Below are 23,239 nucleotides of genomic sequence, written 5' to 3' on the forward strand. Positions count from 1 at the left end.
TGCAGGAAAAGGAAACATCTGTGACTGAGCTCAAAGCTTTTTGCATTCATGAGACAAAGACTTGTTGAGTATGTGATGAAGAATCATAAAAACAGTAGGCGCTTAGCTGATCTTTGATTTTTGTACTCTTGTTGTTCCTACACTACTAGAAAGTATCTGCTACTCATGGAGGAACAGAGGGAGTTGCCTTATATAAAGTCAGACTGACAGTCAATCTAGCTCGGCACTGCATACACCGGTGGTCTTCAACTGGTAGTCTGAGAGCCACCAAGAAGATCATGGCTTGATCCAGGCATAGGAAAACTCGGCTCTCCAGATGTTTTGGGACTACAAGTCCCATCATCTCTGACCACTGGTCCTGCTAGCTAGGGATGATGGGAGTTGCAGTCCCAAAACATCTGGAGGGCCGAGTTTGCCTATGCCTGGCCTGATCTAAGGAGGATCACAAGAGGAGCACTACCACCTGCAGTTATTTCATCACTTGCACTTCAACCAGCACACACATTCTGCAGGCAGAATGGAGAGCTCTGTGCTAGCAGAGGCTGAGAGGGCTGGATGAAAGGAAACCTCCACCCAGTCCAACTCCCCACTCCACAAACTAGTACAAACAGGGTCTGGATTGCAACCTAAATAAATGTTGCTATAAGGATAGGTGTTGGTGGGGAGACAATTTGTTCTTGTAAAACAGCAAATTTAGCTAGATGTTAGTTTCCATATAGGTGTTATAAAGTAAAGGAGTCCCTAAATCCTACATTTTAAAAAACTACCTCCCCCCCCCAAAAAAAAGGAGTACTAAATTAAAATAAAAGGAATGAAAATTCAGACTGAATCTCAAGCACAATTCACAATGCGTGGCCTTCAAGAAGCGAGGTTTTGGCACATGGAATTTAGGAAGCAAGATTCTGGCACAACTTAAAGGAGTTTACGATATATATATATATATATATATATATATATATATATATATATAATGCTGGTTGCTGCAGCAGTTCCCCACACAAAAATATAATTTGAAGCATTTGACAACGTCCAAGGACCATAAACCAGATCTCATCAGCATGTTTTATGGAAAGTGTCAAGGAAGGATGACTAAACACTGATGTACACAATAAGATTACCACCTGCCTGTTTCATTTCACTGTTGCGCCCCTTCAGTCACAAGCTGTGCAGCACTGGAGTGACTCAGCTGACCCTTGTTTATAGCAGACGAAAGCCATTTGCACAGATTTCATATTGTTAGAAACTTCATTCGACATCTCAGTTTACTTTGCTCCTTGTGCTGGCAATCAGGGGTAGCTAATCAATAGTTCTTTGCACGCAAGGTCAGGGTTTCTTTATCCCCAGCAGAGGCCAGTGGGATGAGAACAGAATTTTTAAAAGGAATATTGAAAAATGGATTTAAAAAAACAAAATAGAGCATCTAGCTGGCTTGTCATTGTGGGGAACAGGATACTTAACTAGTCTAGCAGATCCTATTCACAGCAGGTAAGGAGGTGAGTGGCTCTTTACAAGACTTCATAAAAACATCCTTTGCACTTTCTTTCCTGAATCTTTTTTATTATTTTGAATTGATAATATCAGTTTGAAAAAGAAACTAAACTGCTATTCCAGTGCAGTGTAGTGCCTACAGCTGAGCTAAAAAACAACAACCCCAGACCTCTTTGTTTCATTTTCACTTCTATCATTCTTGAAAAATGCCTCCACCTTTTTGGTCTGCCTTCCCTAAACAAGTGTAGAGCTAGGTGGACTGACCGTCTGACTCAATATAAGGCAGCTTCCTATGTCCGTACATCCACATATTAGCAGCCTGGCTTTTATACAAGGGACTGGGGGCACCTGTTTATCCTGGAAAGCACCTCTCTGACGCCTCCCCTTTTTCATTGACCTACTCTGCTGCCACAGGGAACTTTGGGGTTCCAAGGCTGCATGTTGCTGGGAAGAAGATCCGACCTGAGATGCTATCAGTTTTAGGGCTTCTTGTCTGCACAGTGTATTTTGAAGATCACTGCACTGAGAACAAAAAGAAAACTTACTGGCTTTCGAGTTGGTGTGACTTGAACAGAATGGTAGAATTCTGGTTGGACTCTGCTGCTTTTCTTGATCTTCCTTTTCTTAACTGATGTTTCCTGCTCACTCAGCTGATGCACTTCTACCAAGGGCTCCCTTTCTTCAAGGCGAGGCACGACACGTCTTCTAATGTGGCGGGGACTTGGTCTAAAACCCTGTCAAAAAAAAACCAACGAAAGTATGTTAATAGAGTGTGCGATGATTCTTCTGCTCTTCTATGTCACAGAAATATTATTTATACAAGGTAGAACTATTGGTTCTATCAGCATTTTAAATATTGGCAAATTACTGTCAAGTATTCTCATTAAACCCTTCATTTCCCCCTTTTCATGCTGTTTCTTTTCCTGTACAGTTGTACTTTGGTTGTCGAACCGAATCCTCTCCGGAAGTCCACCTGACTTCCAAAAGCATCTGAAAACCAAGGCGCGGCTTCCGATTGGCTGCAGGAGCTTCCTACACTCAATCGGAAGCCACGGAAGCTGCGTCAGGCATTCGGCTTCCAAAGAACATTCACTAACTGGAACACTTTGCGGCGTTCAGGAGCCAAAACGGACAAGTAGCAAGGCATTTGACAACCAAGATACGAGTGTAATTGATTTGTTTATTTTTAAGCATCATTTCACTCGGATGGAAGTTAGTAAGGAAATTCCTAATGGGAAAGAAAAGTAAAGGGACACATTCCTTTCTAGACAACCTTCCAAAGACACATGCCATAGGTAGGCAAAAATGGGCACAGCAACAAATATAAATTATACCTTGTCACGGCAGAGTAGTTGAGTACTGAGTAGTTGAGCCTGAATATACTTAGACACCCCTCTATATCCTACATCCAGACAAGCAAAAGGCATTATTCCAGCCAGGCAAAAATACTCACTCTGGGTGCAAAGAAGGGCTAGAGGGGGTAGGTGGCCATATTTGGCATTCGGACCTGAGGTTCCCTACCCCTGAGACAGAACATAAGACAGAGCATCTGTAAGAAGTTAAGCAGCTCTCAAAGTGCTTAGCAATATGTGCCAAAGAGGGATTTAAGTGTGTGGATGAATCTTTAAGGAATAATTTAGCCTCCAAGTTTCCAGGCTAACAATTTACTATTTTCATTTTAAAAAATGAATGGATGTCCCTCACAAAATAATTGGCAAAGTACTGTGCTTAAATACTGTAACACAGAAAATTATACAGGTGTGGACTTTTTCTTAGTGAACAAAAAATATACAACAACAGGTAAGACCTTTGTAGCTTTAAGACTTCATCTGCTTCTAATGCTGACTCTTGCTCTTCACTCAAAGTCATAATCTTCTACTTATGACTTCACAATTGGATAGGATTATGATGTGCTACGAGGAATAAGGTCCTGGTTTCAAGTGAGTAGTACACATGAGGATGAAGCAAGCTAACAGCATAATGCAATTGACTTTAGCCTACTTACAGGACAACCCTGTACATGTTTACACAAACCTAAGTCCCATTCAGTTTAATGGGGCTTACTCCCAGCAAACTCGGTATATTGCATCCTAACTGTTTGTGCCCTGACTCATTTGTGTAGTGAATTTTCTTCCTGAATGGAAAACGATGGCTTCAGCAATAGGTTTCAGATGATGCAGACACAGAAATGGCCTGTAATTGCATCAGAAAAACACAGGATCCAAACGCTAGTGCAGCAGGCTGCTCAATGTTGTCTAGCAGCCCCTGAGTTAGGACAGCAGCAGCCATCAAAGCTAATATGCCAACACTCTTGATGAAGCCTTTGAGCATTTGAGGCTCAGGACTCCCATCTCTCAAGGACTGCCTCTCCTCACATGAACCAACCTTGACCCTGAATTCAGTATCTGAGGCCCTTCTCTGTATGTCCCCTCTGAGGGAGGCCCTAAGGGTGGCGAGATGAGAACAGACCTTTTCAGTGGTAGCAACCCACATATAGAATGCTGTTCCCAGAGAGGCATACCTGGTACCTTCACTATCTACTTGTAGACACCAGGCAAGAACATTTCTTTTTGCCCATGGCTTTGGCCCTTCATTTGGACAATTTTAGATGCCTGTGGCCTCTTTATGTGGGTAGGATGTGATAGATCTGCCTGTTTCTCGTGTTTTTATTTTATTTTAGCTTTATACTGGTTCTAATATTTGTACTATTTTGTAAATCACTTTGAGTTTCTTCTTTTTTAAAAAAAGCAACTAATAAGTGCAATAAATAATAACAATATTTTTTTAGTTACAGGTAGGTAGCCGTGTTGGTCTGAGTCGAAGCAAAATAAAAAAATTCCTTCAGTAGCACCTTAAAGACCAACTAAGTTTATATTTTGGTATGAGCTTTCGTGTGCATGCACACTTCTTCAGATACACTAGAAACAGAAGTGTCAGACCCTCTGTATATATATAGGGTCTGACACTTCTGTTTCTAGTGTATCTGAAGAAGTGTGCATGCACACGAAAGCTCATACCAAAATATAAACTTAGTTGGTCTTTAAGGTGCTACTGAAGGAATTTTGATATTTTTTTTAATACAAGATGATTTGGGTGTGCCTGTATATGTCTGAAGAGGGGGAAAGAGCTGCCCTATCCTAAGAACAATTACACTGGCATTGTGTCTCTAAAACCATCACATTATGTTGGTGATTTACAGCAGCAAGGATGGTTAGGGCTTGGTATAGGCAAGTAGAACAGCAATATGTGCCATGTACTCAACAATATAGGATACTTTTCTCACCAGTAGCAGCTTGTACTGCAGAACCCTAAATGGTAAATATTTAAGATATGCAGAATTCTGGCTGCAGTCCTAAACACACTTGCCTGGCAGAAAGTTGCCTTAACCTCTGTGGAGCTTATTTCTGTATCAACCTGTGCTGCAAAACTATTAATTTACGCAGACATGCCCGTACATTCCTAATTAGTGCCTGTAATCAATGTAGCATAGGTGGTACACCAATCTGTAGGGTGTAGCCTTGAGGTATCATATGTCAGATCTCCCAAAAGCAGTAGCCACAAACCCGGAAGCAAAAAAACAGGAAAAAACTACACAGATGAGCTTTAGTACAATGGTTGCTGTCCCCTGCCATGGGTGCTGAACCAGCTAGTAACTTTTTGACTAGCAGTAATCCACCCAGGGGTTGGCAGGACTGGCCTTCAGCATGTGAATACTTGCGTATCAGAATGTCAATTACCTGCAAAAGCACTACTGTAGCTGGGAAAAGCAGATGTCTTGAAACAGCCTTAAGTCATATATACATGCATAGGAGACCTATCTGCAGCACAGAAAGAGCTTTTTTAAAAACATGTTTTTAGTACTCCAACTACTGAAAGGACAAGTTTCTTTTTAAGCTGAGCAAAAATTTGCCTTTTTGGCACTAGGAAACATCAAAAGGAAGCTCTGACCTCCTGTAAGGGATTTTCTCTTGCACAACACAAACTACTTAAACCCACAGCCTGAAATAGCAAGAGATACATGATGCTTGATTCAACTGAATAAAATGCAGAACATGAAGCTTTGCAAGTACCCACAAAAGAGAAATTTTCCTGGAAGCAAATTCTACATCTGAAAAATGCTGTGTTTGCATTCTGCTGCAATGTACAAAAATTCACGTAAAATTATGACAGGATCCAATTAAACTAATTCTTTGAACCTTTGAACAGCAGCTCAGCTACCTTGTTCCCATGCTACATAGGAAACTGCTTTGAACCTGAGACCAGGTACCAAAGTAGTTGCCATGTGGAACAAGGATCAACTGTTCCAAGAAAAAGAATCACACTGGGCTCATGAAAGCCCCTACCATGAACCTAAGGCTTCAGTCCTAGGCATCCTTATCCAGGAGGAAGTATCGCTGAGCACAATGGGACTTACTTCTGAGTAATCATGTATAGGATTGCACTGCATGAGTGTAAAAAAAGGGACACCAATCTTTATGCTTCTATTTTAAAAAATACCTATTTACATATTTAAAGCAACATCTATAACCAAGGCTATAACCAAGGCTTCCCAGTAGTGATGTATGGAAGTGAGAGCTGGACCATAAAGAAAGCTGATCGCCGAAGAATTGATGCTTTTGAATTGTGGTGCTGGAGGAGACTCTTGAGAGTCCCATGGACTGCTAGAAGATCAAACCTATCCATTCTTAAGGAAATCAGCTCTGAGTGCTCCCTGGAAGGACAGATCGTGAAGCTGAGGCTCCAATACTTTGGCCACCTCATGAGAAGAGAAGAATCCTTGGAAAAGACCTTGATGTTGGGAAAGATTGAGGGCACTAGGAGAAGGGGACGTCAGAGGACAAGATGGTTGGACAGTGTTCTTGAAACTACGAACATGAGTTTGACAAACTGCGGGAGGCAGTGCAAGACAGGAGTGCCTGGCGTGCTATGGTCCATGGGGTCACGAAGAGTCGGACACGACTAAACGACTAAACAACAACAACAACAACATAACCAAGGCCCAAACTAACCAGTATAAAGCTAAATTTCTAATTTTTCTATTATTTTTAACATTTCCATACATGGGTGTAGCCAGGATTTTTGTTAGGGGGCAGGCTTTTGGGGGGGGTCAGAACCTCAGATTTGTATTGATTTGTATTGATTTTTACTGATTTAGGGGGAGCTGCCCCCCTTGGCTACACTCATGTTTCCATCTGCTATTTATATGAAAACAAAACTGATCTTAGTTTCTAGCTCAGTTCAAAAAAATACACATTCTATCCTTGAGAATTTGAGTATGAGATTATCATAGTGCCAGATGCCAGTATATTTCCATCTTAACTATAAAGCCAGTATCTTTTCCAACACAACCTTTTTCCGTTTTAGAAATATTGTGAGGGTTGCTTCTAATCAAATTAGGCTGCAACTAGAGATTTTATAGGGACGCAGGTGGCGCTGTGGGTTAAACCACAGAGCCTAGGGCTTGCCGATCTGAAGGTCGGCGGTTCGAATACCCACGATGGGTGAGCTCCAGTTGCTTGGTCCCAGCTCTTGCCAACCTAGCAGTTCAAAAGCACATCAAAGTGCAAGTAGATAAATAGGTACCACTACAGCGGGAAGGTAAACAGCGTTTCCGTGTGCTGCTCTGGTTCGTCAGAAGCGACTTTGTCATGCTGACCACATGACCTGGAAGTTATACGCCGGCTCCCTCGGCCAATAACGCGAGATGAGCACCGCAACTGAAATGGTCAGGGGTCCCTTAACCTTTACCTTAGAGATTTTATGGGCTGGCTGCAAGACTGGAAATGATTACTAATTTCTCTAAGTTTTGATTTTCAGACACTACAGTGCATATCTGTACTGCCTCAAGTTTTAGGAAGTGGAGCTTGATTTAGCTGTCTGAAAGAATCCCAGCCTCTTTGAATGAATTAATGTTAGCTTAACAGAGAAGAATGTAAATTCGAGGATTGTGCATTATTATTTCAGTCACTGGCTTCGGCAAGGTATAAGCCTAGGTGGGAAGTTACCGGTATATTTAAAGTCAATACAGGGTCTGAATAATATAGTTTAGTTTAAATGGCTTATGGTACTTCCAACCCAAAGCTGTCTTACTTTGTTATGGTTTTCAACATGAAGAGTTCTGATGACACCCTTTCGGTTTTTCTAAAGCATGCTGAGTCATGTACTCTACTCTAGAATATCCCTGCATTTTGAAAACAAAAATGAGGTTTTTGGTACATACTACAGTATTTGAATTATTGCAGAATTGCTATTAAAATAATTAAAGAACCAAAGCCCAAACTTTATGGACAGCAAAATAACAATGCTTCGTTTTTTCCATAAATGCAATGTTTGGCTAATCCTAACACTGTCAGACGTAACACTTTAATAAAATGACAACTTTTCTACAAATTAAGTTAGATTACATCTAAAACATGCTTTAGACAACCTTGATAATATCGGAAGAGTTACCTTTTTTATAGCTCGTATTACAGGCCAAAGTTAAGGCTGTCTGAGTGGCTGTTTAAGCAAGGATTTTGGCTGTCTCCCATTTTGAGGATTTGTAATATTAATGTCTGATAAACACTTTTAAAAATTCATTAACAAAGTTTTCACTACTGAGTATACATACATTACTGGAAAATATACCTGCTGCAAAGGAGTGCAGGGAGCATAGCTGCCAAGTTATCCCTTTTTTAAAGGGATTTTCCCTTATGCTGAATAGGCTTCCTCGCGAGAAAAGGGAAAACTTGGCAGCTATGGCAGGGAGCACTAAAAATCTGAGGCAGCTAAAAATGACTGAGACCTTCTAGTCACAAAATGGTGGCAGATGGAGGCAGAGTTTGGCATAATTACTTGGAAATTCCTGATAACATTTTCTGCTGACCTCTAACCCATCTCTAGTCGCTAAATTCTTTGCCACAGTGTTTTTCTTGTGGCAAGGAGTTCCACAGCTCACCATTCCTCAGGCTGGGCATTCTGTGACTTTAATAGTAGTATATAGAAAGAGAATGTTGGCAACTGTAGGTTCTCCCAGCACAGTGCTGTTGCAAGGGGATTAGCTCCTCCTGCGCAAAGGTTAGCCCTTTGGTTCCACTGTTAATCACATCCTAACCCTGCCCTATACTAAGTTCAGCAAATATAACTGGCATTCCCAATCCAGCTTAATTAAGACTCTGCTTCCACTTATAGCCAAATGAGATAAGAATGGGGACAGTAGAGTCTTGAGGTGCTAGAACAGACTGTATGCTGAATGGACAGTGGTTGGGGATGATGGGAATTGTGCAACGTCTGGAGGGCTAAAGGTTTCCGACCGCTGCTCTGTATGAAAAATCACCTCTTCCCTGATGCAGAGTGCCTAATGTAACATCATACTGCAGAAGTAGTGAACCAAAGCCCGAGGACCACATTTACCCTTGGCCAATCCTCCTGGGACACCATGCCAGTGGTGACTGTGGCTATAAAGTGTGGGGTGTGATCCACAGGTAGCAGACAAGTACCTGTACAACATTCCTTGTAATGCTAGAGTGGACATGCAAGGGAATGTTTGGTCCAGCCAGTCGAAACTTCCTGTTCCTTCTGGCCTGGAACATCCTTCCTCTTGCATGTGACCAGAGGTGTGTGAGACCCCTTACCTGTCCAGGTAACAAAAGGATGAGTCACACAGGTCCCACCCCCCTTTTTTCCGGTTTCTGCTTTCGTCTGCTTCCAGCTAGGACTGCTCTGTTGGCTTTCAGCCAACAGCAGCACAGGGATTGTCCTCCGTATGCGGTAAATCCACATGTTGCTATTTGTAACTTTAAATCTTTAAGCCTGCCTTCAGGACTGCCTGAACGTGAGTAAACTTACTTTTTGTTGACTTTGAATAGGATTGTGGTGTTTTTATTCTTTTAAGAGGGATTCAAGGGAATTTACCAGGAACATACAATTCAATCTGAGGCAGATTGAATTGCATAATAGTAAGAGGTTCTAATGAGCCTGCAACCAGCTTTCTGCTGTGCGTGAGAAGGGGAATGTGACTCTGCTACTACATAAGGAACTTGCTAGCGCAAGTTAGGAAGGGTATTAATAAACAATATATCCTCTCCTGCCACCCTGAACATTCCCACATAAAGAGGTGTGCCTATCTCATTCACTCACTCTCCCTCTCTCTCTCACACACACACACATACAGGAGACATGCACAAACCTCTCTATCAACTACAGTGCTATGTTTTAAGTTTATTTTTCTCCCTTTTTTGCCGCCATTGCATAAATCAATGCAGCTGGGTGGAGGGAGAACAGTCTTGCTAAGGGTCCTGACTGGGCTACCTCTGCCATATAGCAATCTTATCGTTCTTCCGGGAGCAACCCATACCAACTTCAAGAGAAAGGGAAAGCAAATATTCAGCAATTCATAACTAAAGATGGTTGAGGTTCAGATATAACCCGCTGGGGGATATGTGCTCTTCCAGCGCCCATTAGCCAAGGCCAAAGCTTCAGTGACATAATGCATTAATTGAACTATGATTCAACATTGTTTCCCCATTAGTGCTCTGCTCTCAGTGGATTTCACTGTGAGGACGTCAGGGTCACAAGGTCTGATGAGAAAACCATTTCGAAGGAGGTACGCTGCTTCCCAGCACTGTACTATATAGTAGCTGCCAGAATGAACAGGATATCAACAATCAATGCAGCACCTAAAGAAGATGAACACTACTGGGCATTACGTAGTTCTGTTTTGTAGATTGGATTTCCTTTGACTCTGCATGCAACAATGCATCATAAATACGGCTATGGGTTTTCTCCCCCAATAAGAGTAGCATAGTGCCATGTCTCAGGAGCACAGTGTTCTATTGGTACAGTTCTAGATTAGGATTAAGCAGACCCAAATTCCAATTCCCTCTTATCCAGGAAGCCCACTTGGTGACCTTCAGTCAGTACCTACGTCTAGTCTAGTCTACTCTACCTCACAGAGTTGTTGAGGGGATAATACGGGGGACAACGACATAGGATTGCAGCCTTGCTCACTCTACCAGATCTCCAACAATCATCTGTTTGAATGTTTTCTCTGTCCCCTGCTCAATCATTGCCAAGGGAGACCAGCTTTTTTCCCCCTCCATATTTTCCGCCTTTATCCAGACAGTAATTGTGAAGATAACTGCTGTGTATAAGTAGAGACTGTGCTGGAGTGATAAACCAAGACAGAGGCACAATTTGCGGGGGTGGGGTGGGGGTATCTGTCTGTGGTGTCAGTTTTAGGCAGTTCCTGTAGCATGAAAGGCATTTAGTTAGCACTCGAGTCATTACTCCCCTTCAGTTCACAGATCCTTAAAACATTTGTGTCAAGTTTCTGGATTATGCCATCTGCACAAAAAGTGAACTGCCCTACCTGCAGAGGCAGGCAATCTTTGTTCACAAAAGATACACTAAGCCTATATCATCATTGCATATAAGCTTGCAGAGCTATAAAAAGGGATTCCCCACCCCCACCCCCATTTTGCTTCAATTGGGAGAAAGAAGCACCATTCTCTGTGCAGTGTTGTGCATGTTCCCAGCAACTGCTTATCAGGTGGTCTGGCTGGTCTTCAATGCAGGCTAAGTTCCTAGTGAAAAATTTTTGTAATGTAAGGAACACACTTTCTCTATATTTAGTTCTCTCTCTCATATATGTTTTTATACATTTCTATCTATCAATCCATTACTATTCCCACCTCTCTTTTTATTTTTTTCTAACTATCTCTTGATTTCTCTCACTCTCTCCCTTGCTAGCCATTTCCAGTCACATCTATCATAAGAGCTAAAGTGAATGAGCAATTGAGAAAACAATTATTTCTTGTGTTTTAAAGTTAATCCACGTGTCAGGATGGGGAACCTGTGAACCTCTAGGTACTGCTGGACAATAGCTCCCATCACCCCTGACCATTGGTCAAAGTGGCTGGGTGTTAGAAGTCCAGCAACAATTCCCCACCCCACCTTGATATCTTGCTAGCCATTTGCACAGCATCGCTGGCTGAAATTATGTCCATCATAAGAGATAAAACTTTATGTGGGGCTGAGAGTACAGTACTTCTCTATATTACACATATATTAATTCCTACCTACAGCAGGATTTATTCAAATTATTGCAGGGAAACCTTTTATTTTCATATTCAAAAACATTTCCCCCCTTGACCTTGTTCCTTGAACCTTCCACGCTTAATGGAATGCATTTCCAACACCCTAAGGCAGAAATGTGTCCAAATACAATTGATTCCATCTACTGAAAAAAAAAATCCTTTGAATAGACAGAAGCTTGCATTTGTCTGTGTCTCTCCTTGAATGCACTTTCCCCAAATCAGACACAGAACTATAATTCAGCTTAGAGGCTTTTCTGATTTTCCTTTTCATCTGAGTTAGTTGTACACTCAGCTGCTTATAAATAACCCTGGGATTCTTCTACTGAATTATAGCACAAGACTTCCAAGGCCGTTCATTTTCTGTAGTGGCAACAAGAATTATATTTTTAGCTGGTTGTCCTGTTAAGCAGAAAGTGGGTTGACTGTGATAATGGGTCACACACAGAGGGTGGCTTTACCAATTTTTGTACGAGGGAAGAAGGCTCTGTTTGTCAAAAATGAAGAGGTTGTGGGGAAGAATATACTGAGCTAAACATTCAGCAGTTTGAGTTTTCTGTTATGAACATTACCAATAGGATTTTTTTTATTTCCGTTTGCTTCCCTGGGTGACCTATTTTTTGCACCAGACATGCATAAGCATCTTATCTACACGACAACTGAATACATAAATGTCATCCCCTGTAGTGACAGTAACTTTTCAACAGGCTAAGCAGCAGATGTAAAGTCTGTGAAATGCAAATACTACCAAAATGCATTTCTTCAGTATAAAACTAAATATGCGCAGTCATCTCCCTGCAACCAGGATAATAACAAATACAAATTTGGATCCATTACGCAGGGAGCAAAATCCTGTCACTAGCAATTCTGTTAAATCAAAAAGCCCTTAAGTGACAGCTGAACCAGGTCAATTGCCACGAATAACTCATCTTGGGCACTGCTGTATGGTACAAAATGTTTTAGGCTACAACACTGAACATTTCTCTCCCTTTGAATAATAAATCCAATTGAAATGTATTGGCACGTTGGGATGTAGGATCAGATTTTCTATGGCTTTATCCGAGTTTATTAAAAAGCCTGTTCTCGCACATCATCACCCCACATGTTCACTGAGAGATTAATGGCTGTCTAGTGACCTATGAACTGGGATCACAGTTTAGAAGATAATTTGGTTCCCAGAGAGGTTAGCGGCTCCAGAAGAGTTTTTCACTATGGATATAATCAAGTAACTTCCAAACTAGTAGATTAAAGCAATTCAAATAGGTAATATATATTTGTAGGGCAGTCACTTTAAGAATACCAATACTTAATTTACAACACAACTTCCTTACAATCCTTTTCATGTATGTTACATGAATTCACACCCAAATCCTAATTTCTAAAAGGTGAGGTGCTGTGGCTCAAGCCTACATTAAAACTGTTTTCCCTCCAAGCCAAAGGTAGGGGATCTGGTTCCGACTTCTCCTTGGGGAAAGACATACATCATAAGATCATAGACATTATGGTGGTTGTCGATGATGATGATGATGATGATGATATCACCACCACCACCACCATACTATATATCCACAGTGAAATCAGTTCTTCAAAATGCACAAGGAGGAGGCATCAACAGGCTTTGGGAGAACCACAAAGTTTACAGAGGTACAAAAAATATTTTTGGAAAAATAACACTTGGGACTCAATCCAGATTCAGCCAGAAGGCCTTTGCAGAGTGGTAGGGCCAGGCAGTAATAGCAGAAGTTTGGTGGGGGCATGATCAGGACCGATGCTGTTGCATGACAGCAATGGGACCAGACCTGTTCAGCCCCTCCTCGGCTCCAGAATTCCCCATTTTGGGGTCCCTGATGCCTGTTGTCAGTGGGCATCCTATCAGTGACACACTCACCTAGCTGAGGTGCCATGCCAGCAGAGTGATGCTTAGGCAGCAGAGCTGAGCAGAGGGACACCTCCACCCAATTCATACCCACCCATTAAGAGAAGGTTTGGCTGCTCTTGCAGGAGGTGGAACCCCAAAACAGCTCAGTGAGGATTGAGTGTGATGAGAGGCCATTGAATGCTTGATTGAAAGTGTCTGTTGTGAAGGGAGGTGAATGGAAATCCTGAACAGGAACACTCTGCACTGCAATATTTTGTTTCAGGCTCTACTTGTTACTTACTGTCTTAAAGCTCAGGCACGACTAAACCATGCACCCAAACCAAGCAACCCTGATGTTCCCAGGCTCATGGTTAAGACCTACTGATTGCATTATTTTGCTAACTGTGTAACATAGAAGACCATTTGAATTTAGTCCCAGTATATATAGGGGCTTTGGTGGTAATCAAAAATTGGCCAATTTAGTTTGATGCATTGTGTTTGCATTGTGCTACATTGTACTAATGATTAGATATATAAAAAGCAGTATCATGGACACTGATAACGTCAGCAATGCCTTGTCTGAAGAATAAATTTGCACACAAGCTTCTTTGTCCTGCTGCTGTTTGGAGAGTCCATGGATTGCTGACTTTAACAGAGCAGACTCTGATATAAGTTAGGATAATGCTTTTGCAGTCATATGATGTACTCATGATTTCTGATACCAGATCTCTGGTTGCCCTCCACAGTCCACACCTTATCACTGTCAGAGCTGTGCGCCAGATTCAACCAAGGCCAAAACCCCAAGCCAAATCAGACATATTAGGAGGACTTTGGGCAAGTCAGGTAGGGACAGCCACAAGCCACTGCGAGTCAGGTTGGATAAGCCCAGAACACTCTGTAGCTGTCGGGGCAGGACAGAAAGGAGAGGAGTGCAAGGTGGGAAAACCACAGGAAAAAGGTCAAGTCCTACCCAACTGGTGGGTGCCTCTTCCCAAGAGGAGGTAGGCCCAACACCGTGACTTTCACCCTGCCCCACAAGATCAATGCCTGCACTCCACATCAATCTTGTAGGGTATAGGTGCTGCTTTGTAAGTGGCTTTCATGCAGAAACGCCACTTGTGAAGCAGTACCTCACAGGATCAAACCCTCCTGCTGACCACTTGGTAGGCAGGAGAAACTGAGCCTCTGCAGTGTGCTGGGTCTTCCTCCTTCACAAGCGTTTTCCTTCATGTGCAGGGAAACCACTAGCAATGGAGCTAGTGGACCAGAACTCAACAGGAATGGTTCCTTCCACTTAACAGCTGGTAGGGTCCAATCCTGCAGAGTACTGGTACAACCCCCTGGCCCTTTTCAAAACCCAATGTGTTAAAAGAGGAATTTAAAATTACGTTGGGGGTGGATTCAGGTGTACCAAACCCCACCCCTGGGGTGGACCAAAGTTGTTGAGGGCAGCTACAGATTTAAGCTCTGCCGCCCCCCACAGCACCCAAAATGCCCAGCAACCACCTTGCTGACCACAAGCACCCCTGCTGCCCAGAATCACAACCCCCAACACACAATAGCCAGTGTGCTGCACTGCAGAGTCTTGTGCTGCCCCTACAGACACCCGTAGTGCTCTATGCCCCCCCTCCCGGTGCGGACCGCCCCCACCGCCCCTGGCCACCTACGCGACTGGATTAGGGCATCACAGGATGAAATCCGCCCAATCCAAGCCACAGGGTGGATTGGGGGTCTGTGCACAACCCTAATCACTGACTGCATTCCACAGGTTTAATTGACTGAGAGCCAGAAGTGTACAATAGAAAACCATGGCAGGCTATAAATGACCTAGAGGCCTTTTACTGTCTTCCCTTAGCCATCTCATTTGCTCCTTGTAGTCAATTGAAGACAAGCACACAGCCATGCAACCTTGGATCGATGAGTGCCAACTTCTTGATGTCATCTTAAATACTCTGTGGTATGATATATGGAGCTAGTGGATGTTTCATCACTTCACTGGACATGTGTGTATGTTTAAACAGCAGTATGTGCTCTGCTGCACCCATGTTCAAACCAGCCCGGTGGGGAACTCTTATCTCCACAGGGAGCCTCAGAATTTTGTGCTGGTTACTGAGTTCTAAATATGTTTACACAGATGCATACATTTCAACCATTGTAAAAGCTGGAGGAGGGGGAGTTGGCCTCATTTGCAATTCTTTCCTTTGAAAAATCTATTTCCCAAGGCACTTAGGAAGCTAAGTCTCATTGAAAGTCAATGGGACTTACTGCCTACAGCTGCCCTCCCATACACAATTCAACTGCTTTTAAATCCCACTGAAGTCAATGGGATTTGAGCAGCCCTGTGTGCAGCATGGTAGCCTAAGGCTGCAATCTTCAAGCAGCTTACCTTTCCTGAGAATTGTGCTGCTGCAGCAGTTTCAAAGTTTAAGGAAAATCATGGCTAGACATCAAAGAAAGTCATGGCTGGTGCCCTGTCCTTCTCAAAAGACCACAACCCGCTGAAATTACCAGATCTTATAATACCTGATATTTGGAAACTATAGGCTAAAGCAGAAACCCCAAGCAAATTTATCTGGAAGTAAGTTCCACTAAAAAAGAAACCAGCGCTAACCGACTCACTCACAAGTAACTACAGTACATCAAACATCATGCAGAGTACAATTCTGACTGTGGTTATTTGGCTGTAAGAGCCAGAACACACATTATGGTCCTGGCCAGCAACTAGCTTTCCTTAAAAAGCCACTTGGATAAGCAAGGAAGGACTGGAGATCCAACATCTTAACCCATGCCTCACTAAAATAGATTTTCCATCATCTTCTGCTGCCTCCCGGTTCCAGCAGTGCCCCAGCTGAGGGGGAAGGGGAGGGAGTTAGAAATTTCAAAATTGTGGCCTCCAGCTGACACCATAACTTATGATGTCATAAAGGGTGTGGTGCCCACTTCACTTATTCCACTGAAAGGAATGGACTTTGGACTGCAATACTGATTTTCTTATTATAACAAAACACCCACCATTCAACATTTGCCAGTAGTTTTGTAATATTGATCATTATTCTTTGGAGACGAGAATCCATTCAATATACGCACATGATACATGATACAATTCAAATGATTAATAGTTAATGCTCAAAACCACCATGTTGTTTCCTAGATGCCCTGCTTTTTTGAGGAACTTCCCACGCAAAGCAGCTTATAATCGCCAATAAAAACCAACACTTGACAATAAAATATAAAAATGCAGAATATGGTGCAGCTAAACAATAGAACAGCAGAAAAACTGACATACGGATATAAAAAATCTGTGTGTGATTGCAAAATTATTAATTTTGAATAAAGAAGGTGGTGACAGGATTAGTAAAAACTGAATGTGCTTTTTTGTTGAAAGTTTTTTTTAAAAAAAGCTGCTCAATTATTCAAGGAGTTTCGATGTAGGAAAATAATGTTATGCACAATTTAAAGTAAAGCAATTAAACATTAAACAAATATTCTCCTTAGAAGTGACAACGTGGAAGCCTATGTGTTCCAAGTCAGTTAATTTGAGATAAGGCAGAATCAGCCTGACTTTTGATTTAATCATATAAACTTGCAATGCTATAAGTCACCATGTCCTTTTGTTAGCGTATCCCCAGCAGTACAATTCTGAAACATGAGTGGGGAACCTCAGGGTGAATGCGGCCCTCCTGACCTCTCCATCAGGCCCCCAGAATGCTCCCCAGGCCACACCCCTCACTAGCCCTGCTTCACACCCCCACTGTTTTCTTCTGGCTGGAATGGGTCCTTGAACTCTGATAATGGCTCTTGCTTGCCTGGATGGAGAGTTGGGGGGGGGGTCTGAGTGTGGAATCTAGCCTACCTATATAAAGGTAAAATTTGCTGCTCTACCCATAGAAGGTTGTCCAGAAGGGAATGGGACCCTTGGGCTGCAAAAAAAGCCCTTGCTATAAAAAAATTAAGCAAAAGTAAGTCACTGAGTTCTATGAGGGCTTAGTTATAAGTAGCTGTGCATAGAACCATATCCTCTACATACAACAAATTACATATGGAAATATAAGGTTTAGCAAAGCAGGGCAGGACTGTCCTCTGGAAATTCACAGATTAGACGTCGCCTCTCCAGAAGTGGCTTGTGAGGAGGGGCAGAGGAAACAAGCTAGCTTCCTGGCAGGTGGGTGGGGCCAGCCCAAGCGCCTGAGGCAAACCACCAGCCGGGGAGAAGGGGTGAGTAAAGATCTACATCAGGGACAAGGGGGTGGGGATGAATATCTACATTGGGAACAAGGGTGGGAAAAGAGCAGCAGCCTCTCCTATTTGCCAAGTGGTTCCCAGGAAGAAGAAGAAGAGTTTGGATTTGATATCCCGCTTTATCACTACCCAAAGGAGTCTCAAAGCAGCTAACATTATCCTTTCCCTTCCTCCCCCACAACAAACACTCTGTGAGGTGGGTGGGGCTGAGAGACTTCAGAGAAGTGTGACTAGCCCAAGGTCACCCAGCAGCTGCATGTGGAGGAGCAGGGACATGAACCCGGTTCCCCAGATTACGAGTCTCCCGCTCTTAACCACTACACCACACTGGCGGCATATCTGGCCTCCAAGGAGCACACCACAGCTGTTGCATTCCTTGGAGGCTGGATCTGGTGCCCCTGTGGATCTTGCCACCTGAGGCAGTTGTCTCACTTTGTCTCGTGGGTGGACAGCCCTGCAGGTGGGTGGTTTAGGGGGCAGTAAGGCCAACCTAGCAGTTGGAAAGCACGTTAAAGTGCAAGTAGATAAATAGGGACCACTACAGCGGGAAGGTAAACGGCGTTTCCGTGTGCTGCTCTGGTTCGCCAGAAGGGGCTTTGTCATGCTGGCCACATGACCTGGAAGCTGTATGCCGGCTCCCTCAGCCAATAATGCAAGATGAGAGCCGCAACCCCAGAGTCATCCGTGACTGGACCTAATGGTCAGGGGTCCCTTTACCTTTAAGGTCAGCGCCGTCCAACACCTCTGAACATTTCACATCACCTATTGATCATTAGTGATCAATAGGACTACGGCATTTCAAATTGCTGGTACTAAGACCCAGCCAGTCAAAACACTTTTCAGTCCCATTTATTTCAATGGGGAAAATTCCCTCAGTTGCTTAGCTCTACCACTGAAATGAATGGGATTTGTGCTTAACTTTTAGTAGACTGATCCTGTGCAGCCCAATCCTATGTATGTTTATTCAGGCATAAGTCCAACAGACCTTGCTCCCAAGGAAGGAAGATGGCACTTAAGTAGCTAGGCCTGCAAATGTAGCCACATTTGAATGGGACTAAAGCCCATTTAAAACAGAGGGTTAATAGGCTTATTATCACAGGCTGTGAGGCTAGTGCATTTATCAGGAAGTAGGAATGCATTGGAATTTACTTCTGAGTAAACATGCCTAGGATTGGGCTGCATGAAAGAAATAAGAGTTGTTATTTAACTATTAATAATTGAACTGGAAATGTTAAATGAAGCCCCAACTCAAATCTCCAGATTTGGCTTTAGATATGCAAATCAGTCACTTTACACAGAGGGGGAAAGTTACTTGATAAATGTTTTAATTATCCAGTGGGATTTGGAGGCAATTTTAATAGAGAATCAATTGTCCTTGAACATTATTGTATAAGAAAGGGACAGTTCTACAAAGGAGAGGTCCCTCTAGAATAGGATCCCCCAGCAAATTGCTTTGAAAGAATTTTTTAAATGTACGAATGCAAAAAGAAAAAGAAATCACTGGAAAAAAGAATTATTAAGTGCCAGAAGCACCAAATAACCTTGAGAGGTTGTGAGAAGATTAGATGTGCTCTGCTTCCTTAAATCTGTAGCAGGAAGCCAGGAATGCCTGACTGGTGAAGTTTTTTTATTTTATTTTTAATGCAAGAAGTATTACAGAAAATGAACAAAGGAGACAGACTGTGGAATGGTCTCTGCTCCTTGCTTCTCCTCAGCAAAAGAAAAAAAACTTTCTGAAATCAAGGTGGTCATTGAAAGCTTGAGAACTCTCTATAGTTTTGGTATGATGGCAGTCATAAATTGAAAGGCTACCGGTACCAATCCTCTTTCCTACAAACAGTCAGTACTACTTCCTTAAACATTTTCAGTGCTCCTTTTACTTGGGTTTTCATATGAAGTTTGAAACGCAAAACTGTAGGGTGGCAATATATAGCTAATGATTGGTGATGAAACAAGCAAAAGCTGATTTATGCATGGATCTGATGCCAACCCTTTTGCCTCCATTTTGCTACTATTAATAGCTGCATTTATTGAAATATCTTCCTATATAAAGCCATTTTTACATACACAGGTACTCAAAGAATCAATATACTGTATTAGTGAACAAGAAAACAGCATTAGACAAATGTATTAGGCAAAACTTATTTTAAGGTGGCAAGTGCTCTTATATATAGACAGATATTCAGTGATTTATATTTTGGTAACAAAACTTGTTCTGACCTTTAGATTGCGTGCTAAGTAAATTACCTCGGAGCGAAAGTGGTGGCTTCTCATTGCAGCATCTGGAAATGAAAAGGAGAATTGTGGTGGTGTTGTTGTTTTTTAAAAAAGGGCAGAACTGCATCTGTCTGCACTTCAAAGTAATTTTAAGTTCTTGTACACGTCTGTCTGCTCAGTGTTCCTATTCTTGCTAATCCTCATCACTACAGTCACCACTGAAATGATGTGAAGTCTCTGTGCTGAGCAGCCATCATGTACATCTTAATTCTCCCTCCTCCTCTCTAGAAGTTGATGGGAAAGTTCTAACGTACTTGAGCAGCGAGAGGGGTTCCCACCCAGCAGCATCTTATGATCTCGTTAACGGGATGGGGTGGAGACTAGGCTGCCGCAGTCTCTTAAAAGCCCTTTCCCCAAAAATAATCCGGGGAGATCCGGAGAGTGGGCGAGCTCTCCCATTAGCAGCAAGTCGTTAACTATCACAGCTTGGGCAGGCGACGGGGGATTCCCTTCCCTCACCCCCCTCCAGCACACGCTCCCTCCTTCCCTCTGAAGAAGCAGAATTCCTCCGTCCCCCTTTGGCAAAAGGCTTCCAGCCAGGCAGGCACTGCGTCTCTTACCTCGGCTCCTTGAGCGCCCGGAAAAGACCGATTTGATCGGATGCCTCCCTTTCTGGAGCTTGCGGTGCCAGTAGCAGAAAAATAAAATTGTGGCGACGGTGCCCAGCAGCAGAAGGAGCAAGAGGAGGGCACATTGGATGCTGTAAGGTCTCAGCAGAACTAAAAAAGCGGCGGCGATCATGGTTCAAGAGTATGTTGGGGGTTGCTTTCTTTTCCAGGGAGAATTTGGTTTTGGGGGGGGGGGTGTTAAGGAAAAGGTGATGAGGACGAATGAGCCTGGAGGAAGGACAGGAACCTTGGCGAGAAAACGCTGCAAAGGGCAAACTTGCCTATGTAGACGGCTGGAGCAGGAGGAGGAGGAGCATTCTCCTGGCTTGGTCCTTGTGGCCCCGGAATCAGGGCTCCTCAATGGCTGCAGCAGACCCAGTTCTGAGACGTGTCAGTGATTTCCGCGATGAGAGAGGGACCCTCAATCCATGACTCAGCAGACAAGAAGGCGGCAGCAACAGCAGCTCACACAGCAGGGGATTTTTTTTTCCTCTGGCTTTGCTTTTTTTTCCACGCGTGAGGGAGAGGGAGAGAGATGGAGAGGGACAGAGCAAGTGCAGATGGATCAGCAGCAACACCTAAGCTGCAGTCCTGCCTGGAGACAGGGAGAGGGCACCCCTCCGGAGCTGATTTTGCAGCCCGGTATTGCTGATGTGCGCCTCCAGCTCTTGCATCTCAGCCATGCCCTGTAGCAAGAACGCTGCTGAGGCGGAGGATAGATGGCTGCTGCTGCTGCTGCCACCGCTGCCCATCAGGAAACCGATTTGCAGAAGAGGAGGGAGGAGAGAAAGAAAGGGGCGATTCCTAAAGTTTGCCGCCGCCGCCGCCGCTCCTACTGCTGTTACTACTGGCTGTTCACGAGCGAGGGGGATTTGTGGGGGGGAGTGTTGCGGTGCTGCGGGGGGGGGGACTTGGCTGCCCGGTGGTTGATGACATCACAGGCTGCTGCAGAGTGAAAATGGCTGCTTTAAGGTGCGAGCAAGCAATGGTGGGGCAAGGGGAGAGGCAGCCTTGCTGCTGGAGAAGAGGATCACTGCTGGGTCCTGAGAGGAAGGCATCATCCACCACAGCAGGCGAGCGAGGCTGAGCTGGGCAGGCACGTCGCCGCAGTCGTCCTGATCCGCTGCCCTCCCCGGTTTGCTGCTGTTCACTTCCTCGAGGATTAAGAGAGTCGATCCGCCCCCCGCTTGCAGCTTCTGAAAAGGAGGCAACGGCGGCGAGGAGCTGGGAAGCAAGGGCAAGCGGAAAGTCAGGCAGGGGAAGAACCAGATGGACATTTCCTTCCTCAAGTTCAGTGATTTGGCTAATGAACGTCATGCTTTTTTTTTGCTCCCCCGCGCTCTAAACGTTGCACGTGTGGAGAGACGGGCAGGGAGACAGGCGTCTCTTCTCTTGCGATAAAGGGTGCATTTGGAAGTCGAGCTGATTTTTAGCCTGTGATCCTTCCAGAATTCCGAGGATAAATCGAGTTGAAGGGAACGTGCTTCTGGGTAGGCGTGCGCTGTTAAAAACGCAAAGGAGTGCCTGTATGCTTGAGCCTATTTGTGGATTTGGCAGCGCAATCTCGTGTAAGCCCCACTATGATCGGTGGGGCTTGCTTCCCTTGCAAGGGCAGCAGCAAGCTGTCAGTTTATTAAGGAAGGGCTCTTCCTTATATAATGGCTCTTCGTGACCATGGCAGTTAACAGGATTTTGGCCTGCAAGCCTGCTTTTACAGCTCAAAAGCAGGACAATACTATTTAAGACCCAGTTTCGGGAAGAGGAGGGGATTTGCGTTATGGCACATCATGAGCAAAATGTTTGTCAGACACTTTGTCTTTTGGCTTCAGGCTCAGCTTGCAGCTTCCTTTCAAAAAGCTCTTGATGCAAAAGAGCCTTTACAGGTGTCCCCAGCAAAGAGTCGTTCCTCCTGTTTTTGAGGTTCAGGTGTGGAGTGCTACTGCTCATGTAGTCAAAACAGCACCACCCAATGCTCAAGGAGTTGCCAGCAGGCTTGAAGGAACTCCCAAGATCTGCAGAAGTGCAAAAAACCAAGAAAAAAACAAGCACCATTTAGGGGGAAGGCACACACAGAGAGAGGGAGGAAACACTGCAACAGCCCAATGAGGATTAAGCATGCTCATTGGCCTTGAAATACTATCAGAAAGGGGGAAGAACATAGAAAGGAGGAATGGAATGGAACAGCAGAATTTAAAGCTGCAACATTTTGTTGCAGGACCCATTTATGTTACAGTATTTCCACATAGCAACATACACTGCATGCTTGATAAAGATCAGTGATATTCATATTTAGGCAATTTTAAATACTGATAGGGGAAGTTCCTAGTTCTCCCATGTTGCTGCAGCAACATCAGACATGTTACACTTTATCTTGCTCCTACACTATCATCCTGTAGTGAATTGCAATTTCCTGAATCTACAGCTGCCACCACCCTTGAATGGGTCATATGTGATGGAATATTTATGATGCAATTGTGCCTTCTTGATAGTTTCTTAACAGCAAATATATTTTAGATATTACAGATTTTGATGTATCCTCCTTGCTGACAAGAAAATGCATTGCAGAAATATTTACTCTTTTTTTTTGTCCATTTGATCCCTACTATGTGGATTGATAATCAGGGTTGTTGGGTTTTTCACCAACTTCATGGCCACATATCATAGGGAAACATCTATTTGTAAGTCCTTAGAAATAA

General features: G+C 43.6%; 1 protein-coding gene across 27 annotated transcripts in view; it reads right to left on the minus strand.

Annotated features, from left to right (window-relative positions):
* The window catches only part of DST (dystonin), a 299,278-nt gene extending 277,906 nt beyond the window's left edge, over positions 1-21,372 (minus strand). For 19 of the 27 annotated variants that reach the window (XM_035109753.3, XM_035109757.3, XM_035109745.3 and 16 more), the window contains exons 1-3: positions 20,496-21,128; positions 19,879-19,940; positions 2,034-2,222 (exon numbers count right to left, since the gene is read on the minus strand). In XM_035109753.3, coding sequence (XP_034965644.2) covers positions 2,034-2,222; positions 19,879-19,940; positions 20,496-20,676 — 432 coding nt within the window. In that variant the 5' untranslated portion in view covers positions 20,677-21,128. Of the gene's footprint in view, positions 1-2,033; positions 2,223-19,878; positions 19,941-20,495 lie in introns of all 27 variants that reach the window. The other 8 variants (XM_035109759.3, XM_035109756.3, XM_088665772.1 and 5 more) reach the window with 4 other exon arrangements.
* Between the last annotated feature and the right edge of the window lie 1,867 nt (positions 21,373-23,239).

The sequence above is a fragment of the Zootoca vivipara genome, chromosome 3 (genome assembly GCF_965207765.1).
Source record: "Zootoca vivipara chromosome 3, rZooViv2.hap1.1, whole genome shotgun sequence".
Lineage (NCBI taxonomy): Eukaryota > Metazoa > Chordata > Lepidosauria > Squamata > Lacertidae > Zootoca > Zootoca vivipara.